General features: G+C 40.6%; 2 protein-coding genes across 2 annotated transcripts; one reads left to right on the plus strand and one right to left on the minus strand.

Annotated features, from left to right (window-relative positions):
- Positions 1–152: 152 nt before the first annotated feature.
- Positions 153–3637, plus strand: dexi (Dexi homolog (mouse)). The gene is made up of 2 exons (XM_085352226.1): positions 153–1146; positions 1743–3637. The coding sequence occupies exon 1, from the start codon at positions 713–715 to the stop codon at positions 980–982; it is 270 nt and encodes an 89-aa protein (XP_085208352.1). The 5' UTR covers positions 153–712; the 3' UTR covers positions 983–1146; positions 1743–3637.
- Positions 3638–4876: 1239 nt separating this feature from the next.
- On the minus strand, positions 4877–24671 carry ciita (class II, major histocompatibility complex, transactivator). Its single transcript, XM_085352227.1, has 22 exons — positions 23372–24671; positions 18307–18375; positions 17265–17300; positions 17079–17120; positions 14428–14550; positions 14225–14284; positions 13705–13752; positions 12276–12500; positions 11784–11834; positions 11440–11553; positions 11293–11352; positions 10961–11178; positions 9527–10866; positions 8804–9340; positions 8361–8540; positions 8204–8275; positions 8036–8116; positions 7846–7929; positions 7627–7710; positions 7453–7536; positions 5055–5138; positions 4877–4952 (listed from the first exon to the last, which is right to left on the minus strand). Exons 1-22 carry the CDS (start codon positions 24669–24671, stop codon positions 4877–4879), a joined length of 4968 nt encoding a protein of 1655 aa, XP_085208353.1.
- Between the last annotated feature and the right edge of the window lie 415 nt (positions 24672–25086).

Here is a 25086-nt window from a genome sequence, read left to right on the forward strand (position 1 = left end):
TGTAGTTCTTTTCCCTACGAGAGGGTTTACAGTAGAACTGAGAAAAAACTACAACCAATGACTTCCCATGCTATCAATGATGGTTAAAGCACGCGACCATAACTGTTTTGGTGATTGACAGCTCTAAGGCCAATCAAATGCCGACGCTTTGGTTGGTTGCTGGTTGGGACTGTTTTGATGCGGTTGGCAGAAATGTTAAGACGGGACATTATAAACTATAAATAATTCGACGTGTGTTTTGTGAATAGTTCGTCTCTTTCTGTCCGGGTGTGTAAACAACAAGTCCGCAGTAGTTTTCTTGCATTTTTTAGACCGACTCCTATGCTACTTTTTTATTTTATTTTATTTTTTTTTTAGCTCTAGCCACCAGCTGGCATGGCGTGAATTCAACAAACTCACGGAGTCAATGCCAAGAATGCGTCGAGCTAACTGGCTGTGATATTTGAATGTGTTCCTCTGGTTATAATTAGCTATGGACTTTATGTTGTTTAGCCCGCATGATTTCCTGTCGTTTTCTTCTGGACCGTACAGATAAGCTACTACATTGAGGGCTTCCTCTGAATCGTCGTTGCAGGCCAGGACGGGCCGAAATGGATGCCCCAATCCCAGCTACCCACACAGACTTCTAACGCTGACAGCAACAACTTCAGGCCACACACACACACACACACACATACACAAGAATCCCTATCCGTGGCTTTCTTTATTTTCTATGACACACCAAATTTATGCCCAGCTAGATTCGGTGGAATCGCTCCTGGACGATCTCCCATATATGTTTTATTTGGGCCTGTTCTTTGTCAACGTCCTGATCCTCTATTATGCCTTCCTGATGGAGTACATCGTCCTGAATGTGGGGATAGTATTCCTGCCTGAGGATATGGACCAGGCACTGGTGGACCTCGGGGTGCTGTCCGACCCGGCCTCTGTTCCCTATGACACGGACACGGAGCTGGATGTGTTTGAGGGATATCTGGAGTGACAAGGCGGTCCTGGAAGGAAAAAACGGAATAATCAGATTTTGATAATGATGTTGCTGGGATCAAGAGGTCAGGCTGGTGCTCCCAGGTCAGCAGTTTGTTGGGAAAATGCCTCAAAGTGGATGCTTCTTAAGCTTTTTGTTCAGAGAGGCACATCAGGCAAAAAGTAAGCAAATGGCACAAGTGCAGTCAAACGTTTAAGTATTTAGACAGTCATAGTTTTGCAATTTTGATTCCATACACCAGGACACTGTGATTGAAGTACAGACTGTCAGTTTTTCTTTTGCATTAACTTTTTAGGAATTACAGCCTCTTCTTATACATAGTCACCCATTTACATAGGCTGAAAAGTAGTTCTTCAAGTGTTCATTTGGTGATGATTTCCATGGGTTCAAGACTTCTAGACAAAAGATATTTATCCAAGCAGTTCTTTCATTTAAAATTTAAAATCCAGTTACTATCGAAGCTCTGAACACGGAGGACTGCATAAAAACAGCTGTAGTTTCTAAACTGTTAAATACTTTTGTGCAATCCCTGACTTAAAGCTGAAAGTCTGCACATGATTGTTTGATTGTTAAAATCCACTGTGGTGGTGTACAGAGGCAAAGATTGTGTAGTTCTCCAAACACCAGATTGTAATAGTCAATAAGTAAGCACCATATGTTCAGCACACTTTAATAGCCAGTATATCTGTTATAAAGTCAAATTTAAAAATCAAGCTCTACCTTTTTATGATGGTAAATGTTTTTTTTGTGTCCACAGGTAGGTTGAGGATTCATCTCTTGCAGACTTATGATCCGTGACTGTTTGATGGAAAGAGCACTTTGGGAAGGCGTGTTCCCAGCAGAATATCAAGCAACCACAAGAGGTTAGCGCTGGCCTCTGCTACCCTCGCTTTGGATACAACGAAAATGGAAGCACAGCATGGTGCAGGAGAACGGAGAGAGACAGCTGTTCCCTTTGGAAGAAAAATTAATGTTGCCAGGGATGTGGATCTATCCAGGAACTGGAAGTTCACTCTAAAAGCAAAATGTGTTTGAAACTTGCCGCATCAGCCACGGTGTGATGTCCTACAATGTGACATATGGCAGTAGAACTGGTGAAGTGCAGGAAAACAATGTCCAATAAGCATGATGAATACTTAATCACTCACAGAACAACTTAAGTCACCGTTTTATCCTCTAATACAGAATCCAATTCTCTCTTAAGAACATCCTCGCGGAGATTTGGGTCCACTAACATCACCCTTACTCTCAGAAGCACAGCTAAGGATTATGGAAGCACTGGTGAAGCATAACACTGTCTCTGAACTGAGGCGGGGAAGATGTAGGACATAAAAGTGCCGTAAACTTTTTAATATTGTCACTACGCCATTCACCACAAGTCAGAGTATTAAAGTGTCGAGAAAGAGGTATTTCTTTAGTGCTGTACCCCTTTGTTTGTCAGTAATTAGGCGGAGTGGTGACCACTGTGATCACAGCTGGCCAAACCTGTCAAATGTCTGAAAAGGAGCCTCTAAAGAAAGGCTTCATTCTTTTTTTTTTTTTTAAAAAAAACAACAACAACAATTTACTGAGAGACGAGATGCATTATGCTGACCGTCTTCAGAGGATTTTGAGCCAGCTGTTTAATTCCTTGTGTTCTCCTGCTTGTGCTGTCACAAATTTAGAGCTGCTTTTTATGAAGTGTATATTCTCAACAGCAATAATAAACTGGATTCAAGCAATGGATCAGTTACATAGTTATACAAATGAAATGGTTCACAGGTAACCATTTCATCCATGAGCTTGGCCAATTGTGGATGGGGAGAAAGTAAATATAAATTGTCTATATTTTGCTAGGCAGCTTTTCACCGAGATTGCTGGTGCTGGTATTTTCCCTCGTCAGCACTCAATATAGGGAGATAATAATCCACAGCCACACTGTGTAATTAACTAATAGGGAAAAAGGGAATAAAAAGTCTTGCTGTGATTCAAGAACATGGATGAAAACAAAGTAATTTAAGAATGTTTTTCAGAGAGTTGGCACCAGAGTTTAACAAAAAGCCGATCATTGATACCTGATACCAAATCGTTTATTATGTGGGTTAAGGCCTTGGTGATATTTTGGTAGTTGTTTTTGTCAAGATGTCCATAGCTAAGTTTTTTTGGAGGGAAAACATGTGTTTGGAAACAGTATTTAGACCACAGGGCACTAAAACTCAGGATACTAATAAAATATATAGTATGAATACTGTGTGTATTCCATACGTTTATGTGGAATTTAATCAAACAGGAACAGAATCAATACGAGGTAAGGCTGTGAATAGGAGATAATATTTAAGGAAGTGTGTAATCTCGCTGTCTCATGCTGTAAACAATGTTAGCAGGCGGCTTTCTTTTCATTGACCAATGTCAGTACAACAGTGCTTCTTAGTTTTGGTATGAAAACAGTAGCATCTGAAGCTGTAACAGATTTCCTAATTTTGTACAAAAGTCAGTGGCCATGCTGTTTCCCAGGCATGCTACCCTGTTCAGGGCCACCATCATCATCATCATCTCGCGGGAAACATACAACCTGTGCTTGTGTCGTCCCACCGCATCGGCTTCTTTGCAGACATGCACATGCTCAAATGAACTGTAGAGTTTTATTTTCCATTGTGTATTTAATAAACTTTGAGCGAATGCCAGCTTGTAGCCTCTTTCTTTAAACCATCAGCTTGTGTATTTCTGCAGGTGTGAGGGTTTTATTAATAATCATGTGCATCAGCGTGATGTCATATTGCTTTTTAACCACAAGAGGGAGTGAGTGCAACAGAGAACAGCAGCAGTGGCTTCAAATTGTGGGAATTCTTTGAAGTCTCCACAATTCGATGATGGAAATCCCCAACAATGCTAAGTGTTCAGATTTGTTAGAATTTGCAAAGCGTGGTGGGAGTACGCTCTGCGTGATAACTGCCAGATGACGGCCTGTTATTTGATTCGACTCCGAGAAGCGGTACTGCCAGGAACTGTAGATGGACATTTGCTTACTTTCAGGTCTATTCATAATGTGAATCCAGTATTTTCCCTTTCTATTTGTTGAGATTCAATCTCGACCCAGTTCTTTCATTACCAACAATTCATGCTTCACGTGTGAGATTAGTAATGAAGTATCTCACAAATGTAATTTTGTTTTTTATCACTTCGTCGAGTGCGCACGCAGAGACTGACGTTCTTAAAGGTCAGTTTGCATCGAAATGGAGAACAGAAACATGCAGTGAAGGAAGTGAAAAGAAGGATTTTTTTCAAAAACCCCTTTGAATTCAGTGAACACAGGGGCATCAGTGGAAAGAAAACACTATAAAAATAGTAGTAGGGTGAGTGTCAAAGCATTTTATTATTATAAAAGTAACCAACAATCAGTACTGTATAATTTATAGCCAGAAAAACACCGTTATCCTCCCCCTCTCTCTCTCTCTCTCTCTCACACACACACACACACACACACACACACACACAGCACCACAAATGCACGAATAAAGGCAGATAATGGCAAAAACTTGGACAGACAACTATAAAGAAAAAGAAAAAAAAACAGCCACCTTTAATAACAAAGGGTGACTATAAAAGTGCAATTGTGCTTTTTTAAGTTGAAAGTACTGAAAAACAGTACACACACACACACACACACACACACACACACACACACACACACACACACTTTGTAATGCAGATAGTGGAATGTTATGAAGAACCAGCAGCAGAGAACAAGCAGCAAGTACGTCAGTTGTAGTGCAATCTCAAGTTTCACATAATAATTTGTTTGTGTCCTTTCCTTGCAAGCACACACGTTTGAAAATGTATTGTGCAATTTAAGTATACATCATGAGATGCATGATGAAAACAGTTCATATGCTTGTAGAGAGGTATTGCATTTTAGTGCAATAGGATGCGGCTGTCCTGCTGAATGAGTCTCTCAAGCACACCGAAGGGGATGCACTGGTTCCACATCCTGGGATGATGAAATGAGATGAAACAGGGTAAGAAAAAAAAACCCATAAAAAATTGGAAAAAATAAAGATGTGTGATGAAGTAACATGAAAGAGCTCCTCACCTTAAAGTCTTAACTTTTGTACAGTTTCTTAGGCTGGCTCCTAAGCTCTGTGCGCCGACATCTGTTAGTTTGTTAAACTTTACGCTGTCAAAGAAAAGTGAGACAGAAGTTAGATGTGTTTTAACAGAAAAAAGCCTATAGCGCAAATCCAGACATCGCAATATGTTTTGTCTATAATATGAATACATGAACGCTAAAAATAAAACCAAAGCAGAAGTAGCAAAAAATGTGGAAGTGCTCTTTGCTTTTCACTTGAATTCCCAGTGAACTTCTGTTTGAAAATGCTTCATCGCAGAAATAAACATTTTTGCAACCTGGTATAAAAACAGCTTTGGGACCACCGTACAAAGACAAAGATATACCACATAAATATAAAATGCAGTTTTTAAGTGATTTATTTTGATTTATTAGGGAAAAACTATTCATATGTCACGAGGTGGAATGGACAAGTTTAACTGAGTGTTTTTTATTTTGCATGTGTTGCTGTGTTTTATTAGTTTCAATCTTTTAATAATGTACAGTGTTTTATTCTTATGGTTTTATTGCATGTTTTTATTGTATGTATTTGTTCACTTGTCCCGGAGAGACTTGAGCCCCCTCCTGATCACTAATTGGACACACCTGGGAGGTCACAGAGGAAATAAGAGGGCCTGGCAGGACAGAGACAAGGGAGTGGACACCGGAGGAGGGCAGCAGGACGCCGCCCTAGCGCTGCTCACGGTGAGACAATAGTGCAGGTGAGACACAGCAAAGCAGTGGGCAGAGTTGAGAGCTCTCCCCCTCCGGAGTAAGTCGCGAGTGATACCGTGCTAGAAGAAATCCCAGTGATAGGAAAGAACAGTGACTGTCGCTGCCCCCTCTCTCTTCTGGCTAGGCTGCTAATAAATCTTTATTTTTTATTTTTTTGTGCTATTCGAAGGTGTACTTTCTAGTGTATTTCAGATCATCGTCCTACTGCAAAACCAAAGGATGCATGTACTTAGGGCCAGGAACTCCTGGTTGGACACTCTCCCTCAGGTCTATCTGGTAGAGAGCCGAATTCATGGTTCCATCAATTGCAGCAAGTCTTCCAGGTGCTGAAGCAGCAAAGTAGACCATCACACTACCACCACCATGTTATGTTCTTTTAATGAAATGCTCTGTCAGTTTTACGCAGATGTAATGGGACTCAAACCTTCCAGAAAGTTCAGCTTTTCTCTTGTCAGTCCGCAGAATATTTTCCCAAAACCTCATCAAGATGTGTTTTGGCAAACGCGAGCCAAATCCATCTGCCTTTAGTCAGAGCTCTACAATGGATGCTTTTTGTGCCCACTGTCTTCCTTTTTGATGAATTATGAACTCTGCCCTTAACTGAGGGAAGCGAGGCCTGCACTTTAGATGTCGTTCTTGTGACCTCTTGGATGAGTCACTCATGTGGTCTTGGAAAGTTTCATCACTGTTCTAAGTTTTCTAAAGCTGTGGATAAGAAGCAGAAGCAAGCAGTGGAGTCCAAGAGCCTTAGAAATGACGTTATAACCTTTTTCATATTACTTGGTTTCTAAATTGTTGCTTTATATTGTGGGATGATGTTGCTTTTTGAGATCTCTTAGCCTGCTTCACTTCATCAGACAGGTTCTTTGTAATTCAACAAGTCTGCCAGTAATCAGCCCTGAACGTGGGTAGTAAAACTGAACTCAGCTTTGTCATTTAAAAACTGCATTTTGTATTTACTCAGATTATCTCTGACTTATACCAAAATATGTTTTTGCATATTTATTTAAGTGTGATAAATATGCAAAAAACTAAGAAGTCAGGAAGGGGCAAGTAAGCTTTCACAGCATATTAAATTGATACATTCTTAGGGGTGTGGCCACTTTGACTGACAGGTGAGCATCACCTGCGAACCTGGGCCTCCTGTCTGCTGTCATCATGTCAGCTAATTCAAATGACTGAACCGCACCTCTCAGTCATGTTTGCTGTGCTGTAGTGTAACTTTTACATTACTTGGCACTAAACTCGTAACTTGTCTCACTGCAATACATCTGTACAGTCTATGGAAGCACCTTGATATCCAAGCTTGCTAGACTGACTCACTTTCATCACAAGCTAAAGACCCCTTCCTAATTTTAAGTAGTCACTGGTGCGTTACTGTGAGTGAAAACATAACTAAACAGCAAGCGAAAAAGGACCTTACAAGTATATAAAAAATTAACTAAGTGAAACTATGTAGAAAAATAACTGTCAAACAAATGAGTTGTCTTGTGGTCAGTTCCCATCTACACCCAGTCCCTGCCTGTGTAAGTGGAATTTGTCAGTCTTTTAAACGGGAAGACCTTTGCTAAAACAGAACCTTTTACACTGAAATGTATAAGAACCTAATTCTTAGCCATCAGTTCCAAATAAAAATGTCAAGTCTTACTCAAGGTCAGTGAGGGAAGCCATGTGTGGGAGAACAGCTGCTAAACTCTCTGCCCCTTCATCAGAAATCATGTTGCTGTAGACACTGGAAAAAATAGCAAGATAAAGAGGGAAGTGAAATTATGTGGGTCAAAAGTAAGTGCCACTTTTAGGTTCCTCTGTAGGCAGATGTTACCTTAAACAGTGCAGATTAGGCAGGTCCTTCAGTGTGGCTGCTAACTTCTTCACACCCTCGTCTCCTATGCAGTTCTGTGATAGACTGGAAACCAGAAAAAACACACACAACTAAACACACATATCAAAACTAAGTTAAAAGCTAGACTGTGATGATTTTGGGGGGTGTCATGGGAGCTCAACTAATTGTGTCTTTATACCACCAATGACAAATACTCACTTAAGTATCTCCAAAGAAGGGAGTGAGACTAAAGCACTGGCCAGCTTCTCTGCTCCTTTGTCCCCGATCTTGCTGTTCTCTAAGCTAAAGGTGGTGAGAGAATCAGGCTGTCAGTTACTAGAAACATCTCATAAACACAGAGCGATGCTTTAAGCGTAATACAAATAGAAAAAGTGCGCTGTATACTTACTCCAAGTGCTGTAGGTTATGCAGCCCTGGCAGGAGATCCCACAGCTTCGGAAGAACCAGAGGACCATTATCTGGACCAAGTCTACAGGGAACAGTGTCATCATTATCGTCACCAGCTTTACAGTGACAACCATAATAAATTCAGATATCAAACATCTGAGCTACTTACTCAAACTCCAGCTTGTGTAGCTCTTTAACTGCTGGCACTCCCTCAGACAGGATGGAGTGAGACTCGCTGGAGCTACAAGTGAATATAACACGTTTTCACAAACCAGTATGTTGCAGTGTAAATCTGAATGTGTGTGCATAAGTGTGTGGTGTATTACCTGTCTGATAGCCTCTTGTGAATGTGTATGTTCACCAGCTTTTCCAGGTGCTCTATATGACACACCTGTTTAGCTTTCAAAGGATGGATTGTGAACTTGGACACTGCCCTCTGGAGGAGACTTTCTTCGTCACTCTGCTCCAGCAGCTCCCAGAGGGTGATGGCGTCAGCAATGCATGACCTGGAGGACCCACAACACTGTGTTTAACACTGCTATTGGTGCTGGTAAAGATCAGCGACTATCAAGTCACAAAAAAGTTCCCAATACTATCCTTTAACCATTTAAATCCTGAGGATTGAGCCATAAAAACATAAAGAAATACAAAAGATTACAAATTAGTTCTCTGGACAGGCTTAAACAGGATAAGTAAACTATGACTGGACAGCCACAGTTTGTGGGATAGTTGTAGCAGGGTAGGGTTTAGAGCTGTATATAAGCACTACCTGTATGTGTTGATGTTGTTGAGGCCAACCAGAGCTCGAAGTCCACAGATCTGGATGCCAGAGTCCTCCAGGTCCAAACAGAAACGTCTGCCTTCAGTTCCCCCCTGTTCAAGTGCTTTCTGAACAGTGAACACATCTGGCGGGCTTAGTTGAACTCCATGAAACGTCAGGAACTCTGGAAGATTTGCTGCTAGGTGTGTCACCAGCTGAGTCCTGCCAGCTTCTCGGCCACCATCACTGTGAGTAAAACTCGCCTCGTAGACGTAGTGGCATGCCTCCAAGATTTGGGAGGGAGTAAGGTCAGCGTAAGAAAGCCCTTCCAGGTGTTTTGTTACCAACCCCTGCTTGTTAGCCACCATATCTCTAAAGGCTGTCTCTGTATGCGTGTGGAATCGCTGCAGTTCTGTCCTATTGTGGAACAAGAGGCCAACTGCAAATCGCTGAGTGAGCTCAAGTTCCTCCCTTTGAGGTCGCCGACGACCTTTCCCTCCAGACTGGAAAGGGAGGGTCTGGAGAAAGGACCGGTCTGTTAAAGTCCTGGAGAAGGAGAAAGAGAAAATGTGTCATGGGAGATTGGGGGATTCTAAAAGTCTGAAAGAGAAAGAGAAAATAGACTGCAAGTGGAAAGGCTTTCATTTTTAATCTAACAGCATATAAACAGTGGATATTATGATATTTTAGCCCTACTGGCTTTTGATGAATCTGTAAACGGTTGATTTCTACCTTGACAAAGCCAGATGTACTCCTGCAATGTAACTCTGAAGGAAAGGGTTGGCCCATAAGAGGATCTGGTCATTTTGGTGATCAGTTAAATCATTGGTGGTCCTTTCACTGTTTTCAGTCCTCTGTTCTGTCTCTCCAGCTTCTGTCTCATTTTCTCCTTCCTCCTTGGTACTATTTGAGAGGCATGGACTCGCTCTCAGCTGATGAGAGAGAAAGAGGCCTGTTCTCAGACCAAATGCCTTGACTTTGCCAGATATGTCCCGTCCTGTGGGAAGGATGGAAGAGTTGGCTTTGACCCCTTCCCAGGCTAAAGAGCTCAGCTGGGACAACAAGTCAAAGTCCTCCGTTACAGCTTCTCCGCCACTGCTCCTGAGATCCTGATCCACTTTGTCTGCTTGCGCCTCCTGTTCTTGTGCCTTTTTTGCCCTTTGGGTGCGAGAGGAAGTGCGTGCCTGCGTTCTGGACTTCCCCTGATTATTTTTCGAACATTTCTTCGCCTGAGAGGTATTTGAAATTTGTGTCTCAGTGTCTCTTATGGATTGTGCTTGAGCTTCGGTGTGTGTGGGAGTACTCCTGCCGTCTTTATCCATTTTTAAACACAGCACCTGATGACAGAGCCCAGTTAAAGTTCTTGGCAGGACATCCACACTTCTAGACTGCTCTAAAATCAAGCACACCAGCCGGCATAGTCCGGGGTTCCAGCAAAGGAGATTTAGGTAGCTCATGCTTTTTAGACTCTCCAAAGCTGATTCTCTGAGGCCAGGATCAGAGAAGTACTGGGACAAATATGTTTCCACATTTGCTGGGGTAAACCCACACATCTCCAGAAGGCTGTCTGTACGCCTGAGCAGCTGGCTGGCAGTTCCCCGTGGCCGGGTGGAGAGTAGAAGAGTGCAGCCTGGAAGCAGGACCCTTTGAAGAATGGCAGAATACAACTGCCTTACTGTGAAAGTCTTTGCCTTGCTGTCTTTTTGCAGTGAAGCTGTTAGGTCTTTTTCCTGAGCTTGAAGTAGAGTTTCATAGTTGCGCAATTCATCAAAACCATCAAAAATGATGAGCACACGTTTAGGGGCTGCCAGGATTTGAGCATACACTGCTTCTGGGTCCACACAGGATGGGGCGGAGGAGGAGAGGTTGAGCAGGAGTGTCTGAAGACTGTAGACCGGCTCTGTCACACTGAGCTTTTTGCCATCCAATAGGAATACAAAGTCAAACTGAGGGATGCAGTTTCTGGACCAATCAATACACAGCTTCTTGATCAGAGTGGTTTTTCCCATGCCGGCATTGCCAAGCAGCAAAATGTAACGTCTGGATTTTTCTCCATTTGAACCATCAAAGATCTGAGTGGAAAACGATAAGCAGGCAATGAGTTTAACAAGGTTTTTTTTAAATTCTTTTGTGATATAATCTGTTCAGTAAAAGTGACGCTCCTACCTGACTGAGTGCCAGCATGGTTTTTTGCCGATCTGTGTCTCCCTTGATGACTAGCTCCTTGTCCAGGCATTTGTTTGTATTTTTCCCAGAGCGAACTACCTCTCTTTGGCTCACTTGAACATCTACATAATGAGAAGACAGGCTGAGGCCCGCCTCCATATCCTGGTAGGTTTGACTCATGTGAGCTTTGGCTTCTTGAATGTAGTCCTTGACATTCTCTAAAAAAGAAACAGGACTGAGTACCAAGCTGGTCCTCCACAAACCATTGTATATTCATGAGATCACTGTAGACAAAGTAAGAAGAGATCCTTAAAAGCCATGCGGCAACTTACGTGGAATATCAAGGACCTTGGGAGACTGAGGAAGAGGTGATTCCTTACATGGAGACATTTCTGAAGTGGAACAAAGCATGAAGTTTGTCACATGCCAGAAACTCATAACCACAAGGAGGAAGATTTGAGACAGATACAGATGCTCACCATTGCCTGGGGATACAGGTGAGGTACAAGGGGGAGACATGGCTTTGCTAGCTATTTCTGACAGAGAACCCAGTGGGGACGAACTCATTTGGACCGGAGCGACTGTGCCATCGACTACAAAAAAAAAAAAAAAAGAGTGAAATGACTGCATCGGCACACAAACAAAGCAGATGTTACAGAGAGCAGTTTCCATGTTGTCTCTTAAAAGGCAGAAGCAAAACCATAATGAGGAACAACAAATAGCACAACACCACCAGAGAAGACAAGAAGCAGAGAATAGCATGCACACATGAACACTCACACGCAACCATCCCAGATAAAAGATTTAACCTTTTTTTACTTACCTGGGGAGAGTGGTGGTAATTGGCATTTAGAGGGTGGTGACACAGTAGGAACTATATTAGAAACAACAGTTAGACAATGGACTACTTGTACAGGGTGTACACAATAATCAGTACACATTAAATAATTAAAGATGTCACTGACATGAATAACACAACCACCAGTGGACAGAAACAACAATGGCAAATCAATAATTCTGATTGAAAAGAACTTTTTTTGCATTGTAAATAGACATGATTGTGTTACAGGTGTGATTGCTAATCAAGGCTGTAGCTAAGCTACAGTTTTTCAGAAGAAGCTTTATGGTCAGATTGCCAAGGTAATTAAAACTGTACATCAACTCATTTTCTTTGCATAATGCTCAACACCCCTAGTCTGCAGTGTCAATAAAAACGTAACACCAGAAGAGTCACAAATGTCACTTTCTGCTGGGCTATGACATAGCAGTACACAGGAAACACTGTTAACTCTTGGCATGCCGGTATTTAACTCACCTAATATATATGTAGGTGTAGTGGCGCTGCGGGGGAGTGGAAACCTAATGAGCGGAGGAGGAGGAGAAAGCTGGACTGGATTTCCTGCGGAATCTGAGATAGTGATAAACTGAATGGGAATCGCAGAGCTTGTTTGGGAAGGGTAAACGCGAAAAATTCTTGGTGGAGTGGCGGTGGACATCGGTAAAGTCTTTGCTGGACTTGGCCCTGATGCGGGATGACTGCCTGCAAAACAACCAGAGCTGGCATCAGTTTCTGGGAACTGGTTTAGTCAGCCTTGAGAGTTATCAGAAAGGGAGTTGGAAAAATGACAACAATGGTTTGTTTTTCAAAAAACAGCGAAAGATTTACGGTCACAAACATCCTCATTGCAGAGCACTGTTGAACTTGTTACTCAAAGACAATCGCATTACGTATTTACTTTGAAACGTGATTACTTTGTGAAAAGGCATTGCACTATTTACCTCCTATTGAAAGTTATTTCTTACACTACTCTGCATTACTTCACCACTTCATCCCAGATGTACTGTCACACAATTTCCATCCAAGAATGAAATAATAAATCTTACATTCAATATCTCCAAAAATGATTAACTCAGTAAGGAGAGGATAGATTCGGTATTTGCTCTAAACCATCACTTTCTTTAACCTTCTAACCTTGAAAGGTTTCACTCTGCTCTGTCATTTCTCTTATCATCATGTTGGGTGATCATGCAAGTGCAAATGAAAAGGGAGATTAAGCCAAAGACAAATGGACCAAAGTAAAGTGCATTACTCTGCAAATACAGACATGTATACTTAAATTTGAGTCTCCTATTTCTATTTGTGGTGTAGTATTTCCTTCTAAGCTGAGCCATTAAATCTCTTCAGTGACCAGCAGCTGCTGATGTAAATGAAAATACATGCTCGGGTTTTTTTTTTTTTTATCACATTGCGTGGTAAATCGGAACTATAAAAAGCACCAAACTCATGTGAAGCGAGGTGGGTAAGGTGCGAGTTCTTCTTCTAATTCATCGGCGTAAACTCATGACTTACAACTTCAAGTTCCTGTTTTTTTTTTTTTTTTAAAAACTAACTGGTTCATGCACATCGGTGGAGAACAATCACCCTGTGATCCAAAAGTCTAACCACTGAAATTTCATCTGAATTACCTTTTTTGTAAAAAGTCACTCTCACATGCACGTGCTGAAAGTGGTTCTTTTTCATGCTAGCATTTTACCATGGAGCTATTCGAGGGATATTTGTAATATGATATGATATGATATGAATTGCAATATTTGACTTTAATAACCTATCTTGCAACCCTGGTAATCCTCTTTCAACTGCTATCCTGCAGAGTTTCACTTTTTCAGATCAACATCACTTACAGCGCTTCAAGTTTAAAGCTCCAGATGTTGCCTCAAAAACGATTTCAGTTTTCATGACTCACCTGGCTCAACAGCTGGCTCAGCCTGTGACTCTTTGGTTTTTGGTTGACCTGCAGGAGTTGAAGAACCAACATTACAACATGACAGCAACAAAACATGCTCAGAACATCCTTTTATTTGTAAACATATCCTTTTCTTTTTGTACCAGATGGTAGTTCATTTTCATGTGATCTTCTATTAATAGTATTATTCCAGATTTGATTAGCAAAAAACCAAAAAACCCAAAGCATCTCTTAATATAGTGATATGAATGGAAACCAGTGGCTGAATTTTAAGCTCTGAGTGTTTGAACTTTTTCCACTAGTCTTAAACATACCAACGTAATTAGAAAAGTAAGAAAGTGCAGTGTCAAGTGCTATAAACACCACAGTATTATGACTACCATAAAAATGATAAATTGTCATTATAAGTTTAGTTATAGTAGGCTTAAGAATGTGTCTATTCCACTGGGTCCCAAATGTAATGTGGGTTGGAAACTCCATCGTTTGTTAAACAATCAGAGGAAGACTCTGAGTTAGTCACCTGATGGTTTTGGCTGTTTTGCTTTGGGCCTTTCATCCGAGCATGGCTGTGGCTGAGAATCTGGAGAGGGAAAAACATGCAAGCAGGACTTTAAACAATAAAGTGAAAATGACAAGTTAGAATCCTAAAATTAAGTTTTATATAACAAAAAGATGCTGGTAGGGTAGATGCTGTTCTTTGTGTAGTTACGAGCCAATCATTACCTCTCGGTCTTTTTCTCCTTCGTGATTGGCCTTTTGCTTTGGGTTCCTGTATCTGCTCAATGCTGTTGGCGATGGGTACCTCAGCTGCTGTGGGGAGGTCATCAAAGGTCCATGGATGAGTAACTAAAAAAGTCGATGTAGCATTTAGCAGATGCCCCTACTCGAACGTGTTGTCATTGTCATGGCATTTCATTACTGAATTAAAAATCAGTAGCTCTTCAAGGCATCATGTGACAGTTAGATAAACAGTAGGATTTGATTGACTTTTAAATTATGGCATTCTGTTTTTATTTACATTGACACAGCCTCCCAGTTTTGGGGGCAACCAGGATGTACATGGGCTGCTTTCATTTCTTTTGTGGATACTAAACAAAATGTAAAGACTGGACCAGAGTCCGGTCCATTGTCTGTGGGCTTAATCACATTTGATGATGTTGTGAGAGGTTTACATTTTATGGGCCGTGCATTTACAATATGCTGGGTGGAGATTTTTGTGTTTGTGTACTAAGATAACGACAAAGGTGTTTAAATGTATATTGTAGTAGATATTTATTTTAGGAAGACTGTGCAATCTAGTCACCATTGTTTATGTACAGGGGCAAATCTACTATGGTGGCATGAGGTGGCATGTGCCACCTTAAAAAAAACCTTTAGTGTCACCCTAGTTTATTCAAAAAAGCTAGCATTAACACTTTGAGCCTAGCTACAAGTAACACTGAATATGAGTATGTTGCATAATGTTACCTGATGCAAGACCTGCAAATGTGTAAAGAAATGGCTTTGATTTTTCTGATTTCCATGCCACCCTAAGAAAATGTTTCTAGATCCGCCTCTGTTTGTCTAGCCTGCTAGGTGGTTAGCACCATTAAGAAATGCTGGCAAACCACCTCACATATCCAGTAACCACTGCTTCTCTGCACAATGATCGATGTTAATGAAAATAGCTTTTTTAGTTGCATGAAAACACTGTTGCAACTAATGTAAAATTTTAATATTTACTTATTTAAAGTTTACTTAAGAAATTTTACTTTTACTTACTGATAAGTAAAAGCTATTACAGGTAATACTTGCATAAAACTTGCATACAAAAATCTATATAAATATAATTAATTGTGCTCCTTATATTGGATAACACTAAATTAATACATGAAAGGGTTTAGGTGACAATTATAAATAATCATAATTACAATTATAACGATTTATGACAGCCTGTGCACATGTTTTGTTGCTGCAAAAGTAATGTGGTCCCCTTCAAAGACCTTTGAAGAGATTCTGCTAAAAATCTTTAGGTTCATATTTAAAAGATAAAACAGTAACTTTGATGGTCAGTTACTCTTACAGAAAAAATAATCAACAAAAGAGACGCTTATCTTATTGCTAGATTTGTCTTATGCAATATTAAGCATTATGATGGATAATAAAGCCAAATGGGTCATGGCAACAAAGTGCCGGCCTTCAGATTCGAGCAGTAGCCTAACTCTGCTTTGTGATTGGGTCATCATTTAGATGTTTTTTTTCTTAAAGGTTAATTTATAACTACAGACTGAAATGACTGAATTACTTGTTGACGTCACTTAAGAAACTCTAAATTTCAATGAGCCCCTCATCCTGAACGTTCAGATGAGGAAGTGAACCTCCGACTGTGACACTGAAAAAACACAAACATTTCTTTACTACTGCGTTTGTTGTGTTTTGTCTTCCTTCCTCATTATTCGGGAAGGCCAAAACAACACTGGTGCATTTCTACAACTAGATTACCACGTTGTGGTTGTAGGCCTCCACCACTCAGACCTATGTAATGTGTAAGATTCCTACACATTACATACACTGGAATTACCTAATTTAATGGTGGCAGTTTTAATGTTATGCCTTACTGTTGCTTATAGTTTAGATTATGGCTGTCCAATATAAGGCCCAGGTGGGCAGAATTGGCCTGGCAAAGACTCTGATCCGGCCCATCATGCATGACTTTGAAAATGTGAAGGGTGTCATAAATTTTGGACTTTTAATTGTATTTTGCTCAATTTTACAACTTTTGCTACATTCACGTTACACCAAAGTAATAGTAAAATAATTAAATGCCAGAAAAGAGCCATTGTTTTCACTATCCATTGTGGAAATGTAGCAGTTTTAGCTGAACGAGTCTTTGTGACAGATTTCCTTCATGAGACTCACCATGAAATTAATAAATTTACAGGAAAGATTCATGTTCTCTGTATCTGACCAAATAATGATTAGTAATGACACTGATACTTTGAACTTTTGTATTAAATGAATTAAGTCATGACTTATTAAGAATCATATTTGACATTTGTGTGAAACTTAGTCATAGCTTAAGATCATAATAATCATAACCTTTGAATATCAACTAATTTTACGCAGTTATTTTATGAGTCCAAGTGATTGTCTGTGACTGACATCAGAGATTCACTGCCATGTTCTTTGTTTTCTTCTCTTTTTCCTCATGTTTCTAGCTCTCCTCCCCTGTCTGTATCTACACTAGGATTTAGATACAAAATTAACAGTGAAGTGTTCGTTTTTTCTTTTTTTTAGGACATCAAATGAAGAACATGTTTAGCCTTATTATGTTATGTGGGCTCTGTTAAGCACTATGTGACAACAGGTACAAAGTAACAAAAGGAGGTTCTTACGGCTGTCGTTGAGTTCTAAGTAGTCAAAGAGGGAATCAACATCTGAAAAAGTGCACAGAGGTAATTATAATTAGATAATAAACTTCACATACATGTGAGATACGTAATAGAAAACTACTATGTGCGTTTTTACATATAGTACACTACACATGAGTAAACACATATAGATGTTTGGCTGCCACTTACCCAGCAATTTTTCATTTATATCATCATCCAAATTATCTGAAAAAATAACAATACCATCATCAGATAACAGAATTTCAGTTTCAAAATATAAAATATGTAAAGTTGATGAATTCATTATACAACACTGCCTCTTTTAAATATGTTAATTACTAATTACTCGTGGAATCGATTGGATATATTAGACAGTCAATATTCATTTATTGTTTATTATTTATTATTAGTCCTGTGTTACATGCTGTTTTTCAGTCTGTTTGTTTAAGCTTTTACTGTCCTGTGCTGCCTTCCTGACAGTAACAGCTGCTTCAGTGAAATATTCAATCATATTTTGGGGTGTTGGACCACCCCTATCTCAACTGTTAAGCTACCAGTGGTACTAGTATATTTTCCAAAGTGGATGGATTCATCAACTTCACTTCAACTGAACAGAAAGACAATGATCCCAAACACATGAAACCCAGTTCTGGAATGATAAAGCAGGCTAACTTTAAGTCTCTGCAATGATCCTCCCAAAGCCCCCGACCTCAACCCTACTGAAAGTGTTTGGACTACTAAATAAAATTCACCAATTCTTCCAAGAATTACTGTCAGAAATCTAGCAAGAATTAGCAAGAACTGCCAAAAGCTTTTGGTAGCGTTTTAATGGTTGAGGTGCACCTTCCTAAAAGACATTTAGCTATTTAATAGTGGTGGAGTATGCATGTATTTGAGCCTGTATGTGAACTTTTGACCCCGTGTGGATTTGAGGAAAACAAAGATAATTTCAAACTTGTGCACCTAATTCTTGTTTTTATAATTATTAAAGTTGCATGCAGCACAATCGTGTAGAGCACAAGTGTATATAAACTGTTTAAGATTAAACTTCATTTCATTCAATAGTTGGTGTTAAAAATGTCTGCTCACAGATAGAAAAATAGAAAGAAAGGAGTGATAATAACCATCTGTTTCTTCTATTTAGAAGTGTTTGTTTGCATTTTCACTGCCTCAACACATAATTCACCTTTTTATTATCAATGCAGAAAAACAAAGTAGTGACAATGCAAACCTATCAACAGATCCGCCAAGTCCAAAGGGACTGCGATGGGATTGGGATCCACTTCCAGCATCTTGACATCTGGTGACACGCATAGGAAAGAAATAAAATATCCTGATTGGTTATTATTATATTTGTAGGTTAGAGTGGAGTTGAGGATAAGCTGAATAAATGTTGGTAGTTAAAGATCGAGTACAGGGGGATGCTTTTGTCAAAGCTGCAATTCCCGCAAGCTATTCCTAACATAATGCCATCACAATAATAATGGGTTGGACAGAGACACCCTAAAAACACAATGCCTGTTGTAATAATAGTAATGTGAGAAAACAACAGAGGATTTACTGAAAGAGAAGAAAGTAGGAAAGCAGGAGAAGTAAATCAATTTCCTGTCAGTACACGATACACTACAGTATCCGGCCACAGTCTGGAAAACCATTAACACCTTGACTTTATCACTGTATGGTTAACTGTTCAAACTGTGTTTACAAATATGCACTTTGACTCTGGGGGGGGGGGGGGGGGGGGTAAAAAAAACGCCTGTGCTGGAATTTTACTTGTGCAGGAAGCTCAGGTAAACCTGTTTGCAGAGATGACTACTGCGATCTTTTACAGCCTAAAGACACCTTTAGGATAACCACGATGTGGACAGTAGAAAAAACCCAACAACACCAGAAAAACCAAAAAGCAACTTTTTGCCCTGATGAATCATTACTTGTACAATAAAACACTACACTGACTAATTCTACAAATCACCCAAATTGCAGGAAGGCAGTTAAAAAAGACAAAAAGGATTTCATGCAAAAAAAACCACTCCAGTTGTTTTAAAGGAGATCATGCACATAAAGTTGCCCTTGAGCAGTGTGGTTGTCTAGCAGTCTATAACCAGTGCCCATGTGTGGTGCCATTTGAGCAGGTAACCAGGTAGTTCACAACACACACACACACACCTTGTTTAATAGACCAGACACAGAGGACTACAGTCGACTATGGACTTTCGACTCACATCCTTGTTTAAAATCTGTCATTGTTTTTCTGAGAACCACTAAAAATAAAGCAGTATATATGTGCCCATTACCTCCCTGAACAAACAAACAAACAAATAACAGTGCAACCAGTTGAGTTACTGATCGCACACAAAATATGTCTCTAATGAGGAACTCGGGAACCTGAAGCACACAAAGCACCATGCTGCCTGCACAACTAGAAGAGCAAGACCTTAAAAACTAACAGTGAAAAATAAATATTAAAAAGAAAAGAAAAGAAAAGAAAGAAATTTTTTGTTTAGTCCTGAGTCGGAGTGCGTGAAATTCTTTGTCCCACACTAAATGGCTGCCAACTATTACCAAAATATTTTAAAAGTTACATTGAAAGTGATTTTCAACAGCTAATGTACTTCAGTTGCCCGGAATTCCCCGCAAATCCCCAACTGGACTTATTTTCACTTACGACAACGTCTGATCTGTTATTTTTGTGCACTCTTCACGTGTGGGGGTCTATGATGGTGGGTGCGACTCCATCTGGTCACACAAAAGCATAATGGAGTTGATTCTTCTTGTCATGGCTGAAACTTTCAAAGCCAAACGCAGAAAATCAATGCAGGTGCTGAAGCAGCCGCTCAATTAAAACTTTAACCTAAATTTTCTTAAAAATGACTAAAGTGGCCCCTGTAAATTAAAGAAAAAAAAGTGTGGAAAATCCCCGACAAATCTTATTATTCTTTTCCTGCGCACTTTCATGAATGCGCAAACCCAGACCCACCGGAGCTCACCATGGCTGATATTCCTACCTGTCGGGTCTCTCTGGGTGATGCTCAGGTCCTGTAAACGCCCTGATGTGATGTATAGTCTGTGTGTCTCATATAAGTTCCATCAGCCGCTGCATATATCCTCAGATGACCTATACACTGAGAGTGCGCAACCTGCTGTGGCTCACAATGCTTTTGCTTTCACTTTGCCTAACATGCCGTACCAAACGCACCAAACCGTTAAAGGGCGGTTCTGTGTGCAGAGTGCACCCTGCATCTGTTTTTGGTCTGTTTTAACAACAACGGAAGAAGCAAAGAAAACGTTCAAGAGGCGCGCCACGAGGGACCGGTTTATGATGAGGAACAACGGTGATGTAAAGCAAACAGGTCACCGTGCGTTACAGTCGCCACAACATCCTCAAATATCCCTTTGTTTTTGTTTTTCCCCTGGCAACATGAGCGTCAAAAGGGGGCTCAACTATTTTGCAGGCTACTTAGCTTCATGTAGCCTGCATGACATGTTTTGATGGACTTTTAATTAACCTCCTAGGACCTGGCATCCACATATGTGGACATCACATTTTAGGTTGTCTAGACCAAAATACTACATTTTGTTTTACAAGGGCCTGATATCTAATTACGAGGACATTATACTGCCACTGTTCTATCGAAATTTAAAGCCAATGTCCTCATATGTGGATGTCATTTTTCTCAGAAACAAAAATCAAGTAAGTTTTTTTTAAATTACGTAATTATTTGTTTTTACATTCATCAGGTCCCAATCAGCCCAAATAGCAAAGAGAAATTAAAAATGCATGCAATGAAAGAGTTTGGGTCTTAGGAGGTTAAAGCTTGTTGTTTTAGTTAGGTGAACTATATTCTCCCTCATTCCTGCATTGGAAGTCTTTAGATTTTAAGATATAACTGCACTTCACCTCAAATCTAAAGCTTGATTTTGGACGGGACAACAGGCATCAGTAGCTCCAAAATGGATCACATTTTGCTTTAATCTCTTACTGTTTAATTTTCTTATTAATATTATCATCATTAATAGTCATCCCTTTTCTACATTCTACAACTATGACATTGTTTTCTATCCATTGCTAACAGTATGCTAAATACTGTATGTTCATAGTTTGCCTTTTGGGGATCACAGTGAGGTGTTGTTCAGTTTCTGCTCTGTGACCACCTTAAGACAACCGAAAAACAGCATCAGCGTTCACTGCCAGGCCTTTGGAATTGACAAGGAAACATGGGTAGTTTTCAACAGTGGAGTGGAAAGTACCTGCTCCACCTCCACCTCGCCGAAGCCAGGCAGATAAACCAAATAGATTGTGCCTTGTTGCCAGACACGTTTACATCACGCTCATACCATTCATATCAAGCTTGATCCACACAGTTACATAATAGAGGGAAGGCATTTTAAAAAACAATGCGTTCGTTTTACAGAAAGTAATGTGTCTGTAATTAATGTCGCACTGGCCTACATTTATTTCCTTGAGACTTATCATTACACTAAGTTAACCAACTTGATTTTTTGTGTTTGATGCTTTCGGAGAGATTTCTGTTTCACACAGGATGAGTAATATAAACACACACAACACATTTGAGGTTAAGAAATATGTGGGTAAAGACAAAACGAGGGGGTGGAGGAATTAAAGTTGGGCCTCTGTGTAATTCGGTGGGTTAAGCAGGTATGCCAAAAGGCTATTCCAGTAGGCAAGGATCCAATGTGGAGCATGCCACTCCCTTTGCTCTTTGTCCCCCCTTTCTTATCATAAAGAATTGTAAATGCCAAAAAATGCCAAGAAGACACTCAGGTACATCCTTTTCTTTTCATTGCAGATTTGTGTGGTGTGGTAGACAAAAACTTGATCTTTTTATTCATTTTAAAGCTGCAGCAGTAACAGAACTAAGCAATGACGTCTACCTTTTAACAGGGCAAAGTTATAACACAGAAACCTGAAGCTGAAACTAAAGCTCCATCCTTGTAACTGACTCAAGGTGGTAACCTCTACCAGGCTAAACATTATCAGAAAGCGTTCTTTGCCAAACTGTGTGCAAACCGAAAGTAGGTTACCACAGCAAAGCTGAACATGGCCGGTTACTAGTCTGACCGGCTTCACCTTCTTAACAAATCTAAAGAATAACCTTTTTGTGTCGTCTATTTGTCAGGCCCACGTGAAAAAGTATTCACGCCTTCATAATGTCTTAGCTTTTTGTTGCATACGAATATGACAAAGATAACTCAAATGAATTTTTAAATGATGATTTAAACGATTAAGGGTAAAAACGTATCGGCCGTGGTCGAATTCTTTCTCCAAGTCCATTCCACCACTCTTCGAGAAGATAAGGCTTTTGTGGCAGTTCTTTAGATGTTGCTCTGGACCTCCGGATCTCCCGGATGAGTCGTTGGTGCCCTCTTGGAGTAAGAGCATTTGGTAGGTTGTCTGTTTCTGTGAAGGTTCACTACTGTTCCACGTTTTCTCCATTTGCGGACAATGTCTCTCACTGTGGTTCAGTGGAGTCCCAAAGCCTTAGAAATGTCTTTGTCTCTCCAGGCTGACAAACCATTTCTTCAGATTGTGACATGATGTGTTGCTTTTTGAGATGCTTTAGCCTCCTTCGGTTTATTGGACAGGTTCTATATAAGTAGAGTCTTGATTCAACAGGCCTGGCAGTAACCAGTGAAATTGAAACTAAACCTTGGGGATTATGGGGATACTTTTTCACACGGGCCTCAATACGTTTGGATAACTTCTATTTCTTAGGAAATGATCATCATTTAAAAACAGCATTTTGGTCATCTTAATTATCACATTTGTTTCACAATCTGAAACATTTAAGTGGCTTAAATATGCAAAAAGAAATCAAAAGGGGGGCAACAACTTTTCACAGCACTATGCTTTCTTGACAATGGCATATTTACACCTAGAAGTCATAAATTTGCAGCTGTTGTCAGAGAGTGAGTAACCAGCTCGGGGGACCTTGGAAATAAAAAAGATATATGTGTTTGGAAGCTCGCCACATCCTATTTTTAACTGGATCCAAAATCAGAATGTCAAAATGAAACTGAAAGTGAACCACACCTTAACCACCAACTCATGTCCTGGCAGGAATAAAGCCTGGAGCAGGCTTTCTGTTTCCAAATAGACCAAACTGAAAACACCAGAGGATAAATATTTGTCCCTGCCCTGTGCTGATGCCTGAATGAAAGCAGCTTTTGTTCCTGTAATCCTGGGCATTTCATATAAATGATAAATTATAGAAGGAAAAAGAAGGAAAACCAGTGAAAGTTAGAAGCATCTGAACAGAAGCTTAAATGAAACTTACCACAGTGTGACTCCATAGTGTCCTTTATGCCTGTTATTCCATCTATGTCCCAGATTGCTGTTCCATAAACATTTTCGGTGACCCCTGCCATCATGTCATCTTCCGCTGTAACTGAAGCATCTTGTGGTGCAAACGAGGGACTCAAATGTTGAAAGGTAAATTGTGCAAGTGCCGAACCTGCGCCACACTGTGTGTCCTCAGGCAGACAACACAGGTCGTCTGCAGTTTCGCCTGGCCACCACGCATCCAGGAGGCCCCCCATATTGTCTGTGACGTTGTTGTTTGAGTCTGTGGCTTCACAGGCTTCCACAGGTGATGCATTTCCTCCTTCTTCGAAAGTTTTAAAGCGATCCATGCAGATTCCAGGTGTCGCCAACTCATCATATAAAGGGTAATAGAACTCCTCAGGTGTGTCCTCAGCATCCAGCGTGAAGCTTTCGTTAAAGTTGCCAGTGCACGCATCGAGTGTCCTGCAAGCGGCTGCAAGCTCCATTTCCTCTTCCAGATCTAAAATAGCACATTGTGCTTCGCTGTATGTCACTGTGTTATCACTAGTTGTACATCCAGTTGTGTTATAATAAACTAAAGGCTGTAACATCCTCCTTCCTTTGTCCCAGTGCTGCCACAGAGGTACAGCTATCCGCCTAGCAGCCTCTTCAATCTGCTCTAACCACTCCCCCTCAATCTCCAAATTCCCCTGATTTACCCTTTCACTATCACTTACCAGCTTCTGCATTGAAGGTGCACTTGTCAGCAGTTCAGTTATTTCATCATTTAATGAAAGTCTGCCATCAAACACTGTGGGGACAGAGTAGAGCCTTTGTGTGGGGTAGTGTTCGTCCATTGCTGTCCCCTCCCTCAATTCCTGAATGAGTTTATCTCTGGAAATAACTTGATCCTCATATAGTGAGCAAGTCTCTGGCTCCAGTCTTGTGCTGTAATGATCATCCACTGATGGGACAAACTCTGATCCCGCCAGGTGGTAGTCAACGGAGGGAGACTGTGACCCACCTTTCCCTACCTTAATGAGTGGTCCATGGCTGAGATGCTGGTGGGTGCTAGATGCTCGAGAAGCAAATTCCCCATCGGTCTCATCAGATCCCGGTATAAACCCTGATTCCCCGCAAAGCAGCTCCGGCGCAAGCCCGTCAATGAATCGATGCAGACCCAAGCTCTTGCTGTACGCTTCTGAGATTATCTGCTCCTCCACCAGACCCTCCAGCAGAGCTCGGATCTCAGCAGGTGAAGCCCAGGTCAGAGCCGAGCGGACTTCGTCCAGGACCTCCTCAAAATGAGCCATGACAAGAGTGTCGGCTCCCTGGGCATGGAGGAGTAACAATAGAAGCAGCGTATTGGAGTTATTTGAGTTTGTTCTTTATTTTTAAAGGGACTCTGTGATTTTATCCGGGAGGCGGTCGCATGAATGGTAGGAGGTGTTATTTCCCAAAGCCAGAAATGTTATTATTGGTATCATAAGGAAGTGAAGTTACACAAGAAAAGGAATCTGATCGAAGACATTATGGCAGTCTCAAACTTTCATCATCACACATTTTGTCTTTAAACAAATTTACCCGTCTTTTTTTTTTTTTTAACAGCTGGTTTAATATTTTGCCCAAATTCGATTACATGGCTGTCATTTTTCTGCTTTTTCATGTTAAGAAAGAGGCAGTGCCACACTGCACACTTTCTTCTGCACAAGTGGGCTGTTTTTCAGC

The sequence above is a fragment of the Diplotaxodon limnothrissa genome, linkage group LG4 (genome assembly GCF_057381915.1).
Source record: "Diplotaxodon limnothrissa isolate DT_005_m linkage group LG4, D_limnothrissa_male_GT1.1, whole genome shotgun sequence".
In the NCBI taxonomy this organism is placed as follows: domain Eukaryota; kingdom Metazoa; phylum Chordata; class Actinopteri; order Cichliformes; family Cichlidae; genus Diplotaxodon; species Diplotaxodon limnothrissa.